We start from the raw sequence: 19,237 nt of genomic DNA, 5'->3' as shown, positions 1-19,237 counted from the left end.
AGATCAGCTTGAGACTAGGTTCCTGGTTGGGTTGGAGGGAACTCTGAGTCATCAGCTTTTTTGGTGGTCTTTAATTGAAAAACCACCACCACCACAACACACAGAGGAAAAAAAGGGGTGGGGAGGGAAGCACTCTGAAACTGCCGTGAGTGCAATTTTCTTTTCAGTGTCTTTCCTCAACTTAAAACGAAAAAAAGCTTTCTAATTCCAGATTGCTACATGCTCTGCGCTGCACTGCATTGTTTGATGAGAGAGTGGAGCGGGAAGCTCTTCAGGGTGTTACAACACTTGGCTTATTTTGGTTGTACCTGCACAATGCTACCTGCATCACCTTATCTTGCCTCATCTGCTTTCTCCAGCTTTAAGTGAGGGTCACATTCCTGTTTCCTGTGTGACGGGGTTCTAGAGCAGACCATGAAAAGAAATGTTTGCTAAAACAACATTGCAGGCTGCGGGCATGCACAAGTCTGCCTTAATACCCATTGCTTTATTTCCAAGGTCCTTGCCACAGCTAGAAGGAAAGTGCAATGTGATCCTTGCTTTCCCCTGTCCCTGCCCCAGCTTTCCTCTCAAAGAAAGAGGTAAACCTTCCCCTCCCCTCCCTCGTTCCCCCACTCCACAGGTCTGACAGTACCACGCTGGGGTCCCTCTTCCACCCGTACAGACTCTTGGGGGTCATTGTGGCCACTTCTCTCAGCTCCCATTGGCATTGTATAAACGGCCACTTTCCTCTGTTACCTGTTCCGTCATGGTTCCTCCAGCTTTCAAGGACTTCATTACTGTGGTTTCTGTTTTCTATAAAGGACGTGTCATACAGAGCCAAAATGCACTCCTTCTTTTGCTTCCCTGTGTGCCACTGCTTCTTGTCCTATTCAAAGGTATTCTTAACTGCTGCCACCTATGTGTGAGTACTCAGTCATATGGATTTTCCGTCACCAAAGCTTTATATCAAAGAATGTGGTATCAAGGGAAATTTTTTTTTTCCTTTTGCAGATAAAAGAAAATTACTTTATTTTCAAGATTCCCAAAAGACCAACTCAACTTGCTGTCAAAACAAAACAAAACAAATCTTCATTCTTAGTGCTTCTGTTCTCAATGTGTGGATTAAAAAGATCATTTGGAGGAAGCACTTATTTGAAATCTGTGTTTCCTGAGCAAACAAGAAACCCCTTTCAGTTCATCTAGGTGTGGAAAAACTTGCACTACCTAATTCCCTGGAACTGAAGTGGTTATGTCCAATTAGCTTTTATTTGCTTTTAGAACAGGCTGTCTTGTTACTCCATTGGATGTATTTGCTGTGGAAAACTGAAAAATACAACCACTCAATTATTAGGCAAGCTGATGGTCTCATTCTTGGCTGATGGGGTGGCTATGCTGTAGAAGGAAAAAAAAAAAAAAAGGACTCAAGCAAGCAACCTTTTCAGCTTTCTCAAAGGGTTAGAGCTCTATATGACATAGGAAGTTTTCTCTTGTGCTGGGAGTGGTTCTTCTGATGTTACTGGAAACATTGTGAGACAGTGGGGACGACCTTGGTACTGAGGTAAAATTGTTTTGTATCTTAGAATAAGTAATGCAATTTTGATCCTAAAGCTACTTCTATTTTCTTCTGATTTGGTAAAAATCACAATTTAATAAAAAACAAAAAGGAAAAATGAATGACGTTGATACTTTCAGAAAATAATCATGTAATAGGCTAGGAGAAGGAAAAGGTATTTGGGTTAGTATAGCATTCATGTGCAGAAAATAATAGCTAGCTCTAAGTGCTTTAGAGGCATTGTCTTAGGTGGAGGAATGTTGTGCAGATGATGCAGAGAAAGCTGGGCTGGAAGCTGTAATTTTGTAAGGAAAGACAAAACAGAGAAATTGTTCCCGTGTCTGTCTTCTGTTATCCAGATCACCAGCTCGAAGTGTCTTTTTTTTTTTTTTTTTTTTTTTTTTTTTGTCCCATTTCTAAGTGTAGACTGGTTCTTTGAAGATTTATCTGGATGGAAGAGAGGGTATTGACTGGCATTAGGACAAGAAACGGGTCTGACAAACTAGTCTGAAGGTTAAGCTTAATTGATGCCAACCAACGAATGACTGTGTTGTTGCTTGGCTAAGCCTGCCTTTTTGGAAACACTCCTCTACAGCAAGAACACAAAATGCTGGCAAGACCCCTGCATAGTTTTAAGCTGTTGGTACAAGCTGTTACCTGGATTAGCTCACAAAAGAATGTTAACCTGCAAATGACTTTGGCAGAGCCTAGTCTCTAACCATGGTTTCCTGACTGTGAAATTTGGCCAAGTATTGTACTAATAATTTGAAGGATGGGGGAATCGCAAGGTTTCCAGGCACCAGATGTCTTCCTGCATTTGCTGGGGGTTTTTTAGGTTGCCTTTATGTCTATCTACAATATTTTTATATCTCTGGAAGTGTATGCAGTACATTTTCAGAAGGAAACGCTGAGACATCATTAATACCCATTCTTCTGCTTTTTAGCTTTCATTGTTTAAACTCCTTTCAGAAATAGATTTGTTTGTTTTGTTGTTTTTGAAAAGTATCTATATCTTTTAGTTGGCAGTGGATCACACCCAAGCTCCTATGACTGCAATACAATCCTTCTTACCTACAGGGGAAAATCAAAATGTCTTACCAGGTGATTGACAGTTTCTAAATCTAACTTGCTTGTGGGTTGTGCCTAGTAATAAGAATAACAGCTAAAATACAGGAAGCTGGCGTTAAAAGTTTCAGATAACCACTTGTCAAATGTAATGTTTGGAAAGCATCACCCGCTTTCCAGAAGTAACGTTTGACGAGAACAGCTCCTCCCTCTCTGTCTCACTCAGTGTAAGCTAATAAAGCTTTTTTGGATGTGAAGCCAGACTTCCAAATCCTATTTTTGCCTTTTGCTTATGAGGGTGAATGTTTAGGTAGACAGTTTAGACCAGGCTAAGAAAAAGCCGGTTAGACCACAGCAATCCATTTCATTCTCATCGCTTCATGTAATGTCACCTTCTACAACAGCAGTATCCTTATTTTTCCATTGCTCTTTATTGCAGCCATTTTGCACTCTCACTAGGGCAAGCTTCATCTGCCCTTTACTGTAGCATAATTTGAACCCTTGTAAACATATGCATTAAGGAAATTTACTTCAGATAAAGTAATTATCTGAAACCACAGCACAAAGTCCAACCAAATCTAGTCTCATTAAATGAATCATGACATTAGGAGGTCTTATCCTTTTGACTTCAATTTTATTCATAGATTAGAAGAAGGAAGACAAACATCTCAGTGGTTTCTCAAGTTCAAATGAAATGTTTCAAAAGCAGGAATGTTTCTAAATCTAGCTGAAGAGAAAACAGCAGCAATTAAAGAAGAAGTATCGTAAACAAAAAATAGTGACTTTTGGAGACAAGTAACTATTTTTTTCTTTGTAAAAGATGCAGAATGTTTGTTTTTTTATGATCATATTTTGCATCATCTGTTTCCTTCTAGTTCTGTGAGCAATTAAGTTGCTCCATTTTTTAAAGATTTAATGACTTTATTGTTTGGTGCTATTGTAATCTATTGTAATAACTAACAGCAGATTTAATGGTTATCAGAAGCTTCTGAAGTACAATTTCAATTTTCAGAGAACTTATTTTCAGAAGAAAAATGTATTTAATTCTGAAAACTTTTTTTGGTTTTCATTTACTTTAGACCCATTCTCTGTTAATAACAGCCATGTTTTGCCTAGAGTTGTTTATTTTTAAGAAGGCTGTAATGTAAGAACTCAACAGAAGATGGATGGCAGGATTGATGATAGGAAAACGCAAAAGTAGTATAGTTAGTTTTAGGGCTAGATAATTCTAATAAAAAGTTTCACACTCATTTTCTGTTTTAAAAACACTACCTCACAGTGAAAGTCCTTTGGGTTTTTTAGTGGAGTTTGTAAAGCTCCTTTAATATAGGGATTAACGATTTCTTTTATTTCTTTCATTCCATTTATTGGTTTGTAAACCTGAAAGCTGTGAATTTTATGAAAGAAAATCCTTTAATTTTGTGTATGCCTATTGATGTGTGCGGTTGCCATGGTACAGATTTGGAGTGAAACTTTTAAATCTCTGACTTGAATCAGTATGATTATTTTTAGCATCATTTTTTGGTACAATTAATCAGAAGTCTGAAAAAAATCCAAGTACTTACTGAGTTTAGCTGACTGGATGCTCTAAAGGTCTGAAGTCTAAAGTAAAGGTCTAAATCTTTGCTGGCGACATGGACAGTGACATCAAGTGCACCCTCAGCAGGTTTGCTCGTGACACCAAGTTGTGTGGTGAGGTCGACACGCTGGAGGGAAGGGAGGCCATCCAGAGAGACCTTGACAGGCTGGAGAGGTGGGCCCAGGCCAACCTCATGAAGTTCAACAAGGCCAAGTGCAAGGTCCTGCACCTCGGTTGAGACAATCCTAATCACAGATACAGGCTGGGCAATGAGTGGACTGAGAGCAGTCCTGGGGAGAAGGACTTGGGGGTGCTGGTGGATGACAGGATGAACATGAGCCAACAGTGTGCGCTTGCAGCCCAAAAAGCCAACTGTATCCTGGGCTGCATCAAAAGAAGCGTGGCCAGCAGCTTGAGGGAGGTGATTCTGTCCCTCTACTCTGCTCTTGTGAGACCCCACCTGGAATACTGCATCCAGCTCTGGAGCCCCCAAGACAAGAAAGACATGGAGCTGTTGGAGCGAGTCCGGAGGAGGGCTACCAAGATGGTCAGAGGCTTGGAGCGCCTGCCCTTTGAGGAGAAGCTGAGAGAGTTGGGCTTGTTCAGCCTGGAGAAGAGAAGGCTCCAGGGAGGGACTTTTTACAAGGGCCTGCAGTGATAGGATGAGGGGTAACGGTTGGAAGCTGGGAGAGGGCAGGTTTAGACTAGATGCAAGGAAGAAGTTCTTCACCCTGAGGGTGGTGGGACACTGGAACAGGTTGCCTAAGGAAGTTGTGGATGCTCCATCCCTGGAAGTATTCAAGGCCAGGTTGGATGGAGCCTTGAGCAACCTGGTCTAGTGGAAGGTGTCCATGACATGGCGGGGGGGTTGGAACTAGATGATCTTTGAGGTCCCTTCCAACCCAAACCATTCTGTGATTCTGTGATATGGTTCTATGAAACTTTACTACATGGTCTTAAAATTTCTGCAGGGCCCCACTTCAGGCTTACAAACCGATTTGCGTGATGAAGTTTCATTGAGAGTTCATGACTCCTTCCGAGTTGCAAGCCATTGTCTGAGAACAGCTGCTTTAATTTCTAGCTATTTGTTTTAATGCCTTCTTTCCAATTGTTTTGTGCAATGCTGTGTTGTAAATAGTTTTATGTAACTTTCATCAGATAGCTGAGTGGATCAGGAATTGTTAAAAACCTTACATCAGTTCCTTAGGACATTTCTGCTTTCTTTCCTAACAAGCCCCTGCTGTAGGGTTCCAGCTTATTCGATGAGCATAGTCATTGATGGTGGACTTCAAGATTTAGGTTGGCTGTAAGGTCCTTTGAGGATAAAGATGGATTTTGAACTCTGTTAAGGACTTTATAGGAAGTTTATGAAGATCTCTCATAGACATTCAGCAGCCTGGGTTCACAACAGATGCTGCAGAATCAGTTACCAGATAAAGGTTTTTGAGCCCAAAGCCTCCGTGCTCAGGCATGATGCCAAGTATGAAAACCTGTGGGCTGTTGTTCTTCAATTAAGGTTCATAGTTGCATTTGTTAGTAAATCTTTTTTTTCTTTGTGAAGCTTGGAATCAAGGAGAAATCCAAGAGTATGTCTGAGCTCTGGATTGTTCCTAGCCAGCAACGAGCACTGGTTTTGTTGTTTTTCCACTAAGGAATTGCCACTTTGACTGCTGAACACTTTGATATACTCATCTGCCTAGTGATGTCATGTGTCTTGCTGAGAATATCTTACCAGATGTATAGATTGAATTGATTTATCTGTCAGTTGATTTTGGTCGGAGACATTTTGAAGGTAGCTGCATGGCAGGACAGGTGGGACTGGGTGCTGTCTGAATGTTAATGTTACTTGGGAACCAGTTGGAGAATTTATCAGTCTGCATTCTGCTGTTAATAATAAAGAAGCAAAGTTAAGTGATGATACAATTGAGATATGAATTAGAAATACCATAATTTTTAAATGAAAATAAGTTTTTCTTAGGCAGGTCTGATTATCTTTCAATGAAGAAAATGTTATCTAAACCCCGTTCTTGAGTTCTACTTTTGAAACTGTTCACAGATTTCTGAAGTTGGAACTGTGCATGTCAATCAGTCTTTGCTAATAGACCGATATAAGCTTTTATTCTGAATTAATACATTCAATATTTTCTGTATGTTCAGGAAGACTTTGAAAATGTAAAAACATAGATCCTCTTCACACACACCTCCCTTTTTTTTTAGTGGCAACTATTTTGAATTATACATATTGTGATGTATATTAGGTCCTCTACGTGGGTATACCGGATGTGATAAGATGTATAAAATGTACAGCCCAAACACCACTCTGGGCAGAAAGAAATTCAAGTAAATAACAGTCTCAAGTATTTTAAATTTTTGCCTGATTTCATATAGCTTTCTGTATTACTTTTGTTTTTATAGGATACTTAGAAAATTTAAAATTGTTATTAACAGAGAAGAAAACTTTATCTGTTTGCCAGAAATTTTTGTTTTTCTCTTTATTGAGAAACTACTTTCTGATTTTTGAATGCAGCCTCATACCTTTGCTATCAAAAGTATGGAAAAAAAGTAATTAATTTATGCTCTCTCTGCTGGCCTCACAGCTGTGCAGAATGGATCTATCCCATACCTTCAAATTACCTGCACTTGCAGCTGGTTTGTGGAAACTGGGTCTTTGAGGGACAAGAGACAACATTTTATCTGCAAGATCCAGATCCGAGCAATGAGTAATGGCATTTCTGAAGTAACTTCTCAATAAAGTGAGAGCTTTTAGAAAGGAGACAATGATATTTTGTAACGACCTTGTACATTCGGTTGCAGCAGATGCACAATCTATTAGCAGATAAAGGAGAGATTGCATTTGCCACCAGTAGTATATGCTGTGTACAAAAATTGTTTCCTTTTTTTGCTTGGGCTTTGAAAATCATCTTTGTAGTACAGTGCAGAAAAGCAGAACTGAAATGATCAAGTTGTTAAAAAATAATTGAAATAATCCAAGTTTGTTTGAAACTGAGGTGCAAAGCCTGTTATGCCTGGGAACATTGTCTTGATAGCGATCACTTAAGAACGATTATGTATTCTTTTGTTGTTGTTGTTTTGTTTTTTTTTTTTAAGCTGGACCTGTGATCTGCAGAATGCTAACATACCCTCCAACTCGAAGAGCCTTAATTGTGGGTTGTGGTCTGCAGATGTTTCAACAACTGTCAGGGATTAACACCGTCATGTATGTATTTACTGCTTGCTTCTCTTTATAAAGTATAAGAAAAGGGCAATTAGGTCAGGAGCAGTTGTAGATGGGCTTCTGGACAAAATCTGAAATGTGAAAAATTGAGTGTGAAAGCTGGAATGCTGGTTTGAAATCCCGATATTGACGTACTTGGTGTCTCAGAAAATCGGTACAAGAGGGTGTTAGTGTAAGGACGAACATTTATATAGAGATGAGAATGCAAACTGTACTCTGGAAGACGCCTTATTATATGTTAGGGTTTACGGTCAAAGCTACGTATGTCTAGACAAGAAAGTAACTTACAGTTTGAATTTGTGTACAAATAGATCAAAATACAGTGAGGGTTAAACTGTTGACTGTAAATATGATGGAAGATTACTGTGAAGTGCTAAAGGAGGTAAGATACTGAGGGAAGATGCATTTCCTGTTATTAGATGGTTCTGTTATGAGGACTCAGTAAATGCAGAGGTGAAGAACAATATATTGGGTTTTCTGATAAGCTACCAGCTCACAAGGGGAGTAGCTCTTGATAAATGTGCAGCACACAATACCTAGTTTAAGATGAAATTACTGTTGAGCTGTCCTGCAAGAGTAGCCATAACGAATACGTTTCCTTACTCTTTTAAAAGCAAGTGTAAAATATATGGCAGTAACATCTTACAGGAGAACTATGTTTAAGGAAGCAAGCTTGTTAAGAAATTATTAAAAGGGAGCTGAAAGGATAAAGCTTTTAGTGATATCAAGAGCTACCATATTAAATGTTAAATATCTGCCATCTATCACAAGGGGAGAAAAACCCCAATCTCAATATTGTTAAATTGCAAAGGAGGGAAACCTGTAACAGGTAGAGAGAGACTTTATAAAGTAGAAATTGTAACCAAATGTGGGAAATGTTTGGATGCAAAACTGGTAAGTTACGTGTGGAAACCAGAAGACAGACACAGAAAGATGTTTTGGAAATTCTTCAGGCACATCAGAAGCAAGAGACCTATTAGTCTCTACACCTAGTAAGGATCGAGATGTTGTGAGAACACTAACAGAACATAGATCTTACAAAGACTCTTTTTGCATTTGTGTTAATTACAGAGGGTATATAAAGCTTCCTGCACTGGAGTTTACTTTGGATGTTTTAGATGGTCTGTTTCAAATTCAAGTGTTAGGGGAAGAACTTTTAGAAGAGGCTGATTAAAATGAATGGTAACAAATTGCCTGGACTAATCAGGGTACACCCAACAGGTCTGGAGTAGTTTGAATACATAATCACTGAATTTGGAAATGTAACATTATCTGCATGAAGCTACAGCCCAGAAAGTTTTATTTCTGTCCTTATCAAAATTCATTAAAACTGTCATAGAATCAAATGAGATGATGTGTGTTTATAAATACGAAAAATGAACATGTACATGGAGAATACAAAATAATAAAGAAGAGCCAACATGATGTAGACAGCTTATAGCTTGCAGATTGGTTGAGTGTGAGTTCATGGTCATGTTGGAACTATATATCCCATATGAACTAACCATCCTGGCCCGTGACAGCTACTGCCAGAGTTTCTTGAAGAAACCGTATGGTCAGTTTGTAGGTAGTAAAAAGTAGGAGAGAATCCCTCTCAGGTTAATCACTTTTTAAGATAGGAAAAAAAAGGGTAAGACTAAAAGATGTGTTAGCACCAGCCAAGAGCAGACTCCTACAGGGATCTATGTGGAGATCTTTGCTGCTTTAATAAGTCTGTGAAAGGGGCCAAACAGCACAATAAGAGCCTGTACTCAGATACCATTCATGATATTAAGACCCCCAAATCTGTGAACATGAACAGTTGTGGGAAGATAATACAAGATAACAAATCAGTAAAATGGCAAGTGCATTAACTAAACAATATTATACAATAAAGCCTGCGGGAGAGAACTGGCTAACTAAGATGCATGGCAGTCTAAATTATTACTTCTCAAAAAAGAGGTCTTGAAGTTGCATTATAGTTCTGTACAAACATCATGATGACATCCATGACCTGTCTGGAACAGTGCAGACAGTTGCTGATGTCCTTTCTTTTATCAAGGATAAACCAGGTTCTGTATGGGGAAGGAGATACCTGTATTTGGACAGGATGGTTAGGACTCTGCAGCTTGGAAAAGAAATGAGTTCAGAAGGAATGCAAGAGGTGTATAAAGCTACTAATGCTGTGGAGAAGATCGGGAGAGCGTGATTATTCATCATTTCTTGTAAGATAGTTTTGATGACTCCTAGCTCTTACCCAGCAGTAGGTTTGAAATAAACATTTTTTCATGTAACACATAATTACGTAGTGGAACTCATTGCCACAGGATGTTACAGATGCCAAATGTAGAAATAGGTTTAGAAGTTAGTTAAATAATAAACATTTTAATAATGTTATTAAACATGATGTGGATGCAGCCTCTGGCCAAGGACAGCCATTCTCACATTTCAGTTCTTACTACTTTAGGATGCCTTATTAGGCTAGAACAGAAAAGGTTTATGACACTGGTAGGTTGACTTTGTTTATTTTAAACTTCATATTTTTTAAAATCTCAAACTCCTTTCCATGTAGGAGGTTTTACAAATAGCTTGGAATTGACCTAATTTGCTTGTGGATGTGTAGGAGGACAGAATTACAACTATAAACATAGTTGAATCTTAGCTTTAAAATAAGAAAATGCCTATAATAAACACATGAAGGCACTGTTGTTAAGGAACTGCTTGTAAACTGTTTTGCAATATCCAGGTTTTTTTAATAATCCACTATAACTAAATTTTTAGTTATCAGTTACGCAAGACAAACATTCTCCTATGAAAGGACATTTTTCAAATATAAGTAAGCAACTGTCTTATGTAGAAATTGATGATTGCTTTTTAATGCAGTAATTCAATGGTACCTTAAGGAATTGTCAGATTGTATTAACTCTCTAAGCCCTACTTTCCTCTCTATAATGTTTAGTTGTGTCATTCTGGGATTGCTGTTCTGTTGCAGCAGTAAACTAGGCATTGGTTATGGTCGGAGGTTGTAGGATTGTGTGGACTTCCCTTCAGTGATTTTTGCAAACTCATTTACCAAAAACAGTCACAAAAATGTTTTCGTGGTTGGTGTTCAGTGTAACTATGGTGCTGTTGTGAATCCTCTTTTTCTTGGTATACCCCTTTCTAGGCTGTAGGAGAAGAGGCTGATGACCCTGACTTGCTGTTGCTTTCCCTGGCAGAGAATTTAGCCTCTGGTTGCCCCCTTTCTCCTTACATATTTCCATGGTACTCTTCTACATGGCGACCAGTTAACATGGCAGCATCCATGATGGGCCCTGACTTCTTCTAATGTTCTGGCTTAAGGCTTTCCACTATTTCTAATATAAAATAATTTGTGAAATCTTGTATTTTACTGTAAGAAATTGAGGCTATAGGATTGACTTTGTGTGTGTCTGAAAAACTCATTACAAAAACCCCAAACCAGGAAAGTGAAATGAAAATATAAGGAAGAAAACAGTTGCAAAATTTAATACTTCACCAATTTGTGTATGCTTTGCTGAGTAACTCTTCTATCTAAGAAAACAAAAGTTTGAATCAAAAAATATGGGTGCTAGAGGTAGGAAATTATATAGAGGAATTTTGCAGGGGTCTAAAAATAATCACTGAGTGTAGCCAGTAATAGAAGAGATCCTAAAAAGCAGAAGAATACCTACAAGAAACACATGGAGACAACAACAAAAATTTAGAGCTTCCATGCTTAGGAGTTCAGAAATATGTTATATTTTCTGATTAAAAATTGGATATCAGTAGTGAAACCAAAGAGAGCAACGAAGTCCATGTGTAGTTGGATTTCTCTTGAGGATGGGGACAGGAAAACTAGAAGAAAGTTTCTAAGAATTGTTGAGGACTGTGCTCTGTCCATCTTGTGTGATAAACTGATCTAGTTTTTGCTTAGAAATATTTTTGTATTGTATCTGAATCAGCCACGTAAGTGCGTAACATCCAGCCGTGAGGAACCAGAAACTCTCGTCACGAACAGGATGTTACTGAACTGGTGGGAACAGCATGCAGAGCAACCTTTGCATTGAGGAGGTGGATCTAAAAGAGAAGCAAAATGTAAAAATAGGCTAAGGAGATTGTGACTCTCACAGGAGCAGATTCTAGTGTGATAAATTTAGTCAGTAAAAGAATAAAGTTCAGTGACCTATTGCTTTGATTCCTTTTTTTTTCCTAAGAACAAGGGTACCACTGCTGTTTGACAGAGTGCCTGGAGTAGGAAAAAATGTTTCCTTTTTGTCGTGCCTTTTGCCAGCTTAACTCACCTGTAAAAGGTAAAGTCGTATAATTTAGGCAAGCATCTCACACTCATGTGAGCAGGTCTGAAATGGTTTAGCTTTTCAGTTTCTTATCATTCTTGTGTTTTCTCATCTTGAAAACGGAAGCTCACTGTTTCAAGCCTGGAGTCATAGATCTGGCTGACAGGAGGCTGAAAAAGGCCCTGTGAAGGAAGTTATATTCTAGGAGAGAAGTTTCTATACATTAACCTTTTAACAGTAACATATCCCAGAATTTCCTTAAAACAGTGGTGTGCAGATATTTTCAAGCCCACAGTGGGCCATAGTTAAAACTTGGGGGTGGAGAACCATTTTAATGTAAAACTTGAAGCTAATTTTTCCCATCACTTTCTTTTCTTTTCTTTCTTTATTTTTTTTTTTTTTTAAATTTAAAAAAAGCGAAAAAAAAAGGAAGAAATTCCTTTCTTTGTGGGGTGGGAGGAAGGGGGATTTGAAAGATTTGGCTATTTCAGATTGTTTGGTGCAAAACATCAATAGAGTACATGGCTATAGGCTATGTACATGTCCCTGCAGTACAAGGACTTCTGAAAACATTTCTGCTACTGTGCAGCTTCATTGCTGTCAAAAAAAGACCATGGGGAAGAAAGCTTTTGGAAAAAATCCTAAGTTATCTTGAATAGTAATTTAACCATAGTCGGAGAGAGTTCAATGTTGTGTTGTCAGAACTGCATATAGGTAGTCTGGCCGGTGCTGGAGTTTCTGCTGCTTTTTTGGGGACTTGCGAGTTTTGAGTGAGCTGATGGACGTTCACACAGGCTGAGAAAAGATTGAAGAGGCAGCTGTATGATCTTGATTATTCTTATTCTCATTAAACTTTAAGTAGACTTGATGAAAGCCAAACAAAGTATTTTGTTCTGCATTTGAAACACTAAGCTTGATGGGATGCTAATTTCATAATTTGCCGTTATCTTTTTATATTGTGTTAGAACAGCTTTCTGCAACAGAAAAGGGGTATAATGTGTCAACAGGGAGAGCTTATGGCCTGCAGCATTTTTAAGCTTGCATTTTTGCTAATGTATGTGATCTGTTATTCCTAGTTAATAAAATGTTGTTTTATTGTTAGGATATCCTTGCATCTCCTAAAAGTTAAGTGAATCCACATGGAAAATGTGTTGGTGTTTGGATTTGGTCCACACATGCTTTTGAGCGCTAACAGTCTTCCTTTTTTAATCTGTGCAAGCAAACAAAAGAGCAAAAAGACATGAGATGAGAAAAAGAAGCATCATTTTCCAGCTGGCAAGAAGCAGGGAGTGGAAGAAAATACTGTACAGAGAAGGAAAAAAGCTCAGAATAATGAAAGAGGAAAAAAAAACTGGAGAAAAGAAAGAAGGAAAAGACAAAAGAGGACAAGAGGAGCTTATGTAACAAGAGGAAATTGAAAGTTTGAAGATAAGAATATTGAGACAATTAACATGAAATGTGAACAAATGTCATACTGAATGTAAATGCGAATGAAAAAGAACAGGAGTGAGACTGGAAAGAAGCCAAGATACTTCTGGAGTTTAATAGAGGCTAGGGAGGAGTTTATTGGAAGCAAAGCACATTTCCCACCAGGTTTAATGGCTGGGTCTTATTGTGCAGCAATTGCAGAGCTGGAATCCGCAAGGAGCTGTAAACCTTCGCTTCTGTTTGCTGAAGTGAGCATGAGACAGCATGCACCTCTCTGTAGCCTTAGGACTGATCAGGGCTTGTAGCAGCACTCGGTACTTCTACTCGACAGGGGTGTGTGACTTTAAACCCCAGAGGGATGGTGAAAGTCAAGACTGAGCCACTTGCCTTTAAATTCTGGTTTTTAAACTCTTGAAATGAAATACTGAATAGGTAGCATAAGATAGTGACTGTGGATAAACCTTTCATTATTTTTGTTGAAGGTCATTGAATAAATACCTTGTTTTGTGAATTACAGCAGAAGTAGTAGCAACCTTCTTTACTCTTTTCAGCATCAGCAGCCATAGAGAGATTTGTAATTAATAAATTAATGTATTTACAGATTTGACAGATTTATAATGAGTAAGTTCGTCATTGAAATGAGACTTTGCTAGAGCATTGACTGTTGATTTGGATGTTGGAAAACAGTTGTTGAGATCTGTAAACAAAAGTTCTACTGGCAAAAAGTAATGGTGGTTCACATTTTTCTTGTGGTTTGTATTCAGGCATTGTTTTTTAAGGTTATATATGTTTCTATTGTGTTCTCTGGCTGTGCATTTTAAAACAAAAAAAAAGTAGCATACTTTAAAACAAACAAACAAACAAAACCCACCAAACAACCCCAAACAAACCCCCAAACTTACACAATGCTAAAATGTCATCCAAGTTGCACAGCAGTTACTGAAGAACAAGATATCTTTTATTGTAGCCTCCACTTAGATTTGAATTGGGCCGCAGTAATTACCAAGCAGACTGACATGTAGCCTTTAGTTTTGCATGACCAGTTAACTTGTAGACTCAGTTGTTCTTGAATACTCTCAGACCCAACTGTGCTTTAAGTCTGACTGAAGGAGGGACAATTACATTAATGTTTTTTCAGATACAAACTTTGTAATGTTGTCAAGATAATTGAGAAGTCTTGGTAATTGACAAGTCTAATTTTCCCTGATGACTCCGTAACATTAAGGCTGCTACATGCTTATGTTTTCATCCATGAGTATTTTTTTGTAAGTAGACTGTCCAGTTCTATCTTTCTCTTAAATTTTGCATTTTTCTCTTAGGCTTTAGAAGATGTTTAATAAAACAAAAGGAAACCATACATTACACGTCCACTTACTTTTCAGATGATAATACATTGAATATTTTGTTAGGTTTATAAATCCTTCAAATAACATTTTTTTGGGAGACCCTTCATTTCACCATGTTATCCCTACTTTATATTGCAAGATGCTTTATATAGTCTGCATGCAAATTCATAATGTAAAAAACTTCAGTGGAGATGAGAGATGCATCTTTGGACTTAGAGAATGCAGATGCTTTTTAGATAGACTGCAAATATTTTTTGAAAAACAACTAAACAGAAGTCTAGTCTAGTCAAACACACTAGGAAGGGTGACTCTCCTATTACACCAAATGTCTCTATTGTATGTTCTATACAGAAGTAATATGATTAATTTATAACAGCTCTTGAGAGGAACAAATTGTAGTTAATAAAGTAATTTCGTATTACTCAGTGTAAAATATTTTAAATGAGAAGTTTATGGAAGCTGCCTGTGTCAGTTTCATAGTACTTGAAGGAAAATGAAACCCTGACTCTGGTATTTTGAAAGGTTTGTGCATTCAGCAAAGCATTTTTCCATAGGCAGTGTACTATTATCATAGCTGAGCTTATTTCTTTTAAAATAAAGTGTATCAAAAATAAAATATAATTTTTTAAAAAAAAAGCTCCAAAGAGCTCGTAGTCACCAACTTATCCTTATTGGTCACTAGTTTCTTGCATAGAAACTAGCTCATGCTATAAATTTTCTAAGCCCTGGAACACAGGGTTTTGGGTTTTGGTTTTTTTTTCAGTAAATAGGCAGATCTGAACTGAACGGTTAGTTTCTTTGGGGAAGTCTGTCCTCTTAAGTTAGGAAATTTATCACATAGCCTAAAGTGAGAAGCGGTGGCTGTGTGTTAAAAGGACAAGCTCTGAGTCTGAGATGAAAGTGTTACTTAAAGTGTGGGGCCTTAGCTTGGGCAGAAGCAGTTTACAAGCCAGCAGTTAAGATGCTGGTGGAGCAGGTAACAGAAATGTTAAACCCCCTTTCATCAAATGCCGTCTACAGGAACCGTGGGCATTATTTACAACAGCTGGGAAATGGCCAAGTTGGCAGCGTCAATCCTTTCCATTCCTTCTTTCTGTTTGCCTTCGCCTCCCCCCTTGATGCAGGTCAAGGAGTCGGACCATAGTGTCTCCAGACCCTACTCTGATATTGTTGTTTCTTCTCAGTCATTAGAAAATACCGATGTGAGAAGAGAGTACTACCTGGTAAGGGGAGCGTGCCTTAGTAAATCTGCTAGGAAGTGGCTGAAACATTATTGTGTTGATGACAGGATGCCAATAGCTATATCCAAGAACTAAAGCCAAACAAGCAAACAAAACATTAGCCCTGCAGCAATTCTGAGAAGAAAAATTAACTCTTTGTTCCACAGGGAGGAAACAGGCTGCTGACTGCTTCAGTTGTAAATTAACATGCCCTGTACAAATCCTAGTCCTTCCAGATGAGAGGGCCGTGGGTGGTAGTAGTATTGGTATTTAGAGTCAGAGAGGGGTGGGGAGAAAATATAGCAGGTCATGCTGCTGGACATCTTAAAATAGCTCTAAACCTATGTTCAAGAACTGTGAGGAGTATTTAGAACTTAGCCTTTATTTTGTTTTTGCATTAAGCCAGCAAACTGCCAGACCGATTGATCTAGCCGGATGTATCCTGCACTTGAGGCACAAGAAGGCAGTTCAGTAAACTTGAACATTTTTAAGGCTGTCACGATATTGCTAAAGTTTATGTATCATTTGCTGTGTTCTGAGGACAACTCCTGTGCTTTATGAGTTTTGTTGAAAGAGTGAGATTTTTTCTTAAGTATTGTTGTGTGTGCTTGTTGGAGATGGCCTACAAAACCCTGAGCAGCTTAAGGGTTTAATGGTTTAGCTCCAAAGGCTGTAATTTATCAGTTGAAATAATTGTGAGAAGGTGTTTAGGATACAAATAAGAGAGTCTATCTGTATTAAAAGCAAGTCACCTGTGTATCGGTGTTGCTAGCACTAAACCCACACTATGCTAAGTTTTCACTTCAAAATAACATTTAAAAGAAAGTGAATCTTTCTTCTCATGTTGTGCTGACCTTGTGTGATGGCCAGAAATTAATCCGAGTCAGTTTAAAAGTATAGATTTGTAATTCACTGTAAAACAAACAAAAACCTGTGGCTTGGGTTATTTGGGCAGTGTCATACACCAAACTTCACGGTTCCCCCTCAGGCTGAAGCTTCTCACTGCTAATGCCAGTTCTCTGCGCATTTTGTGTTCTTATTGCTTTTGAAATAGAAAAAGAAAATCACGGCTTTAGGCCACTTAAAGGAAAAAAAATGCAAACCAAACCAGTGAATCATGATGGAGTTGTTAACTAGACTAAAGCTGTAATATGTTCATCTTATTTAAGAAGCTGCTTGCCAGAACTGACTAGTCAGAGCTTTTGGAAGATGGCTTTGACAGATACATCCTTATCCTAAGTACTGGAGATCAAAGAATAGTTAATTCAGATATAAAAGTTTTGAAGGTTTGAGTACCAGGAAGATCAGGGACGTAGTTCAAGATGTTATGTAAGAGGGGTAATGGAATTAAGTAAAATCTAGAATGATTATCAGAACATAGTTTAGTGCTTAGAGACATTAGATTGTCTTGAGGGAAGTAGGAAGCACTCATAATTTCTAATTGCTTAAACTGTTACAACAATAGAGAATGTATTAGAAAAAACATACTTGATGTTGGATTTAGTAGGCATGCAGTGGAAGATGAATGTAAGTATAAAAGAAAAGGATGATTTCCTTGAAACTTGTGCATCCCACGTCTCTTCCAGAAATTCTCATAATGTTTCCATTTATTATTAAAAACATAAACTAAAACCAAACAACTCCCCCTAAAACCTAGACAACCTTAAAAAATCCGAGACTGCCACACACATCAAAGGGTATTGAGGTGGATGTTTATTTGCATTATAATTTTGCTCAGGTTTAAAAATAAACAACAAAAAAACCTTCTCAAATTGCAGAGGAAGAAGGTGCAGGGTGCTGATGTGAGGTACTGTAATGGGCACTTCACTATAGGCTCTCATTCTGTTTTGAAACACAAGATTTTTTTTTTTTTTGCTTTTCACAAATCTTTAGATATTAGTCTTTTGTTTATTCATCTGGTGCTGAACACCTGTTTGATTGAGGGGGTTTTGTGTTGTTTTTTTTTTTTGTTCCCCAAACCTGGACCTTTAATTCAATGAATTGAAGAACTACACATGAAATATTTTTCTTTTTTCCTGTCTTTTTTGAGTTCTGTCTTGGGTGATTGGATAGAAGAATATATACTGAAGAATGGAATAGCGTGAGTAAAAGTAAACCTCATAGTATGATAGCAGCAAATTATTAGCCGCAGTCTGGACCCATCTACTAGAGGGTCTGTCTGATGGTTTGGTTAATTATTTTTAAAATGTTGCAGATTAATTAAAAAGGATTCTTCTGAGTATTAACTGACACTTCAAAAAAAACTAATTAAAAAAACTCCAACAAAACCCAAAGTCAAGTGTCTTTGATAAATCAGCACTTTTCAGTGTAGTGCTTTCACAGAAGTAAATTCCTTTTAAGTTTTGTGTTGAATGTTACTAATACAAAGGCTTGTAATACCTTCATTTGGAAATATTGTTTATTTTTATAACCTGTTCAAAAGACACATGTTCAAAGAACTGTGTGGGAATTAACATACAAAGTTATTTTCAAGGAAATCCTGCTATCTGTCTTCTCATTTGGAACATATTTTATTTTTAGTGAAATCTGATCAGTAGGGACTGTGTGCACAAGCGCACAATTTTTACCCCCAGTTTTTCATAAAAATGAATGTAATTTGCAGTGGTAAGCCAGCCAGAATGTTGAGACATTTATATTAAAACATTGTAGAACAGCTAACAGTCCTGCTGATTGTACTTTTGTTTTGTTTTGTTCTGCCTTAATGTGATTTTTTTTGATGATAAATGATAAAATCTATTCCTATAGTTCTTCAGGTTGTGAAAGAATATATATAATGAAGGACTGTCACTTTGGAGAAAACGTAAAGTATTTATTTAAAGAAGAAATGTATTCAAACTGATATTTTCTACTATTTCTTTTTAATCTATTGAATGATTTGTGTCTTTAGAATTTTTTCTCAGTTTTTTTGCTTTTGGCTTCTACTCTCCATTTTGCTTGTAGTGAAATCATAATACTGCTTGATTTCTATCTGTTGCCTTGGTAATAACTCTCATGTCACAAATCCAGTATTAACTTCACAGCAAGGCTGTACAGGAGGAAATGTGTGAACTGCGTGGGTGGGAGCAAAGTCTTTGCTGAAACATATGGCTTGAATATTAGCAATTATGGTAAAGCAATTATGTGAAGTAAAATGTGTTTGCTTTATATCTAGTATGTACACAGTGTAGCTGTTAAGTCAGTTAAATGCATCTCATTCATGTTGTTCGTATGTAAAGCTAAGTGATGAAATGAAGTCAGAACAGTGATGTTGTTTATAAATCATTCATGAATGATTGCTGGAGAAAGTTCCCTAAATAGCAATACTGGTTGGTTTGTTTGTTTGTATTATTTGGCTAGACAGCTCTGGAGCACAGTTTGGTTTCAGCAGATTCTCTGATGTTATTGTCTTTCTAATAATCTTGTAAAAATTCATTTCTTATGCAATTGTGAATGTTTAATATGCATCAGTTCATTGAACTGTACATTTTCGTTATCTCTAGCAGAGGCCATTTTTTTTATTTCGAGACCTATCAGGAAATCAGACACCAATCAGTGA

The 19,237-nt window shown here is 37.6% G+C and overlaps 1 protein-coding gene across 1 annotated transcript in view; it reads left to right on the top strand.

Annotated features, from left to right (window-relative positions):
- Positions 1 to 19,237, top strand: part of SLC2A13 (solute carrier family 2 member 13) — a 160,837-nt gene that overhangs the window by 72,463 nt on the left and 69,137 nt on the right. The window contains exon 4 of the mRNA XM_086473937.1: positions 7,287 to 7,395. Within this exon, the coding sequence (XP_086330063.1) occupies positions 7,287 to 7,395 (109 nt within the window). The remainder of the gene's footprint in view (positions 1 to 7,286; positions 7,396 to 19,237) is intronic.

The sequence above is a fragment of the Leptosomus discolor genome, chromosome 1 (genome assembly GCF_034619465.1).
Source record: "Leptosomus discolor isolate bLepDis1 chromosome 1, bLepDis1.hap2, whole genome shotgun sequence".
Classification (NCBI taxonomy): Eukaryota; Metazoa; Chordata; class Aves; order Leptosomiformes; family Leptosomidae; genus Leptosomus; species Leptosomus discolor.
The sequence above is the reverse complement of the archived record's forward strand: the minus strand, read 5'-3'. Positions and strand labels throughout refer to the sequence as shown.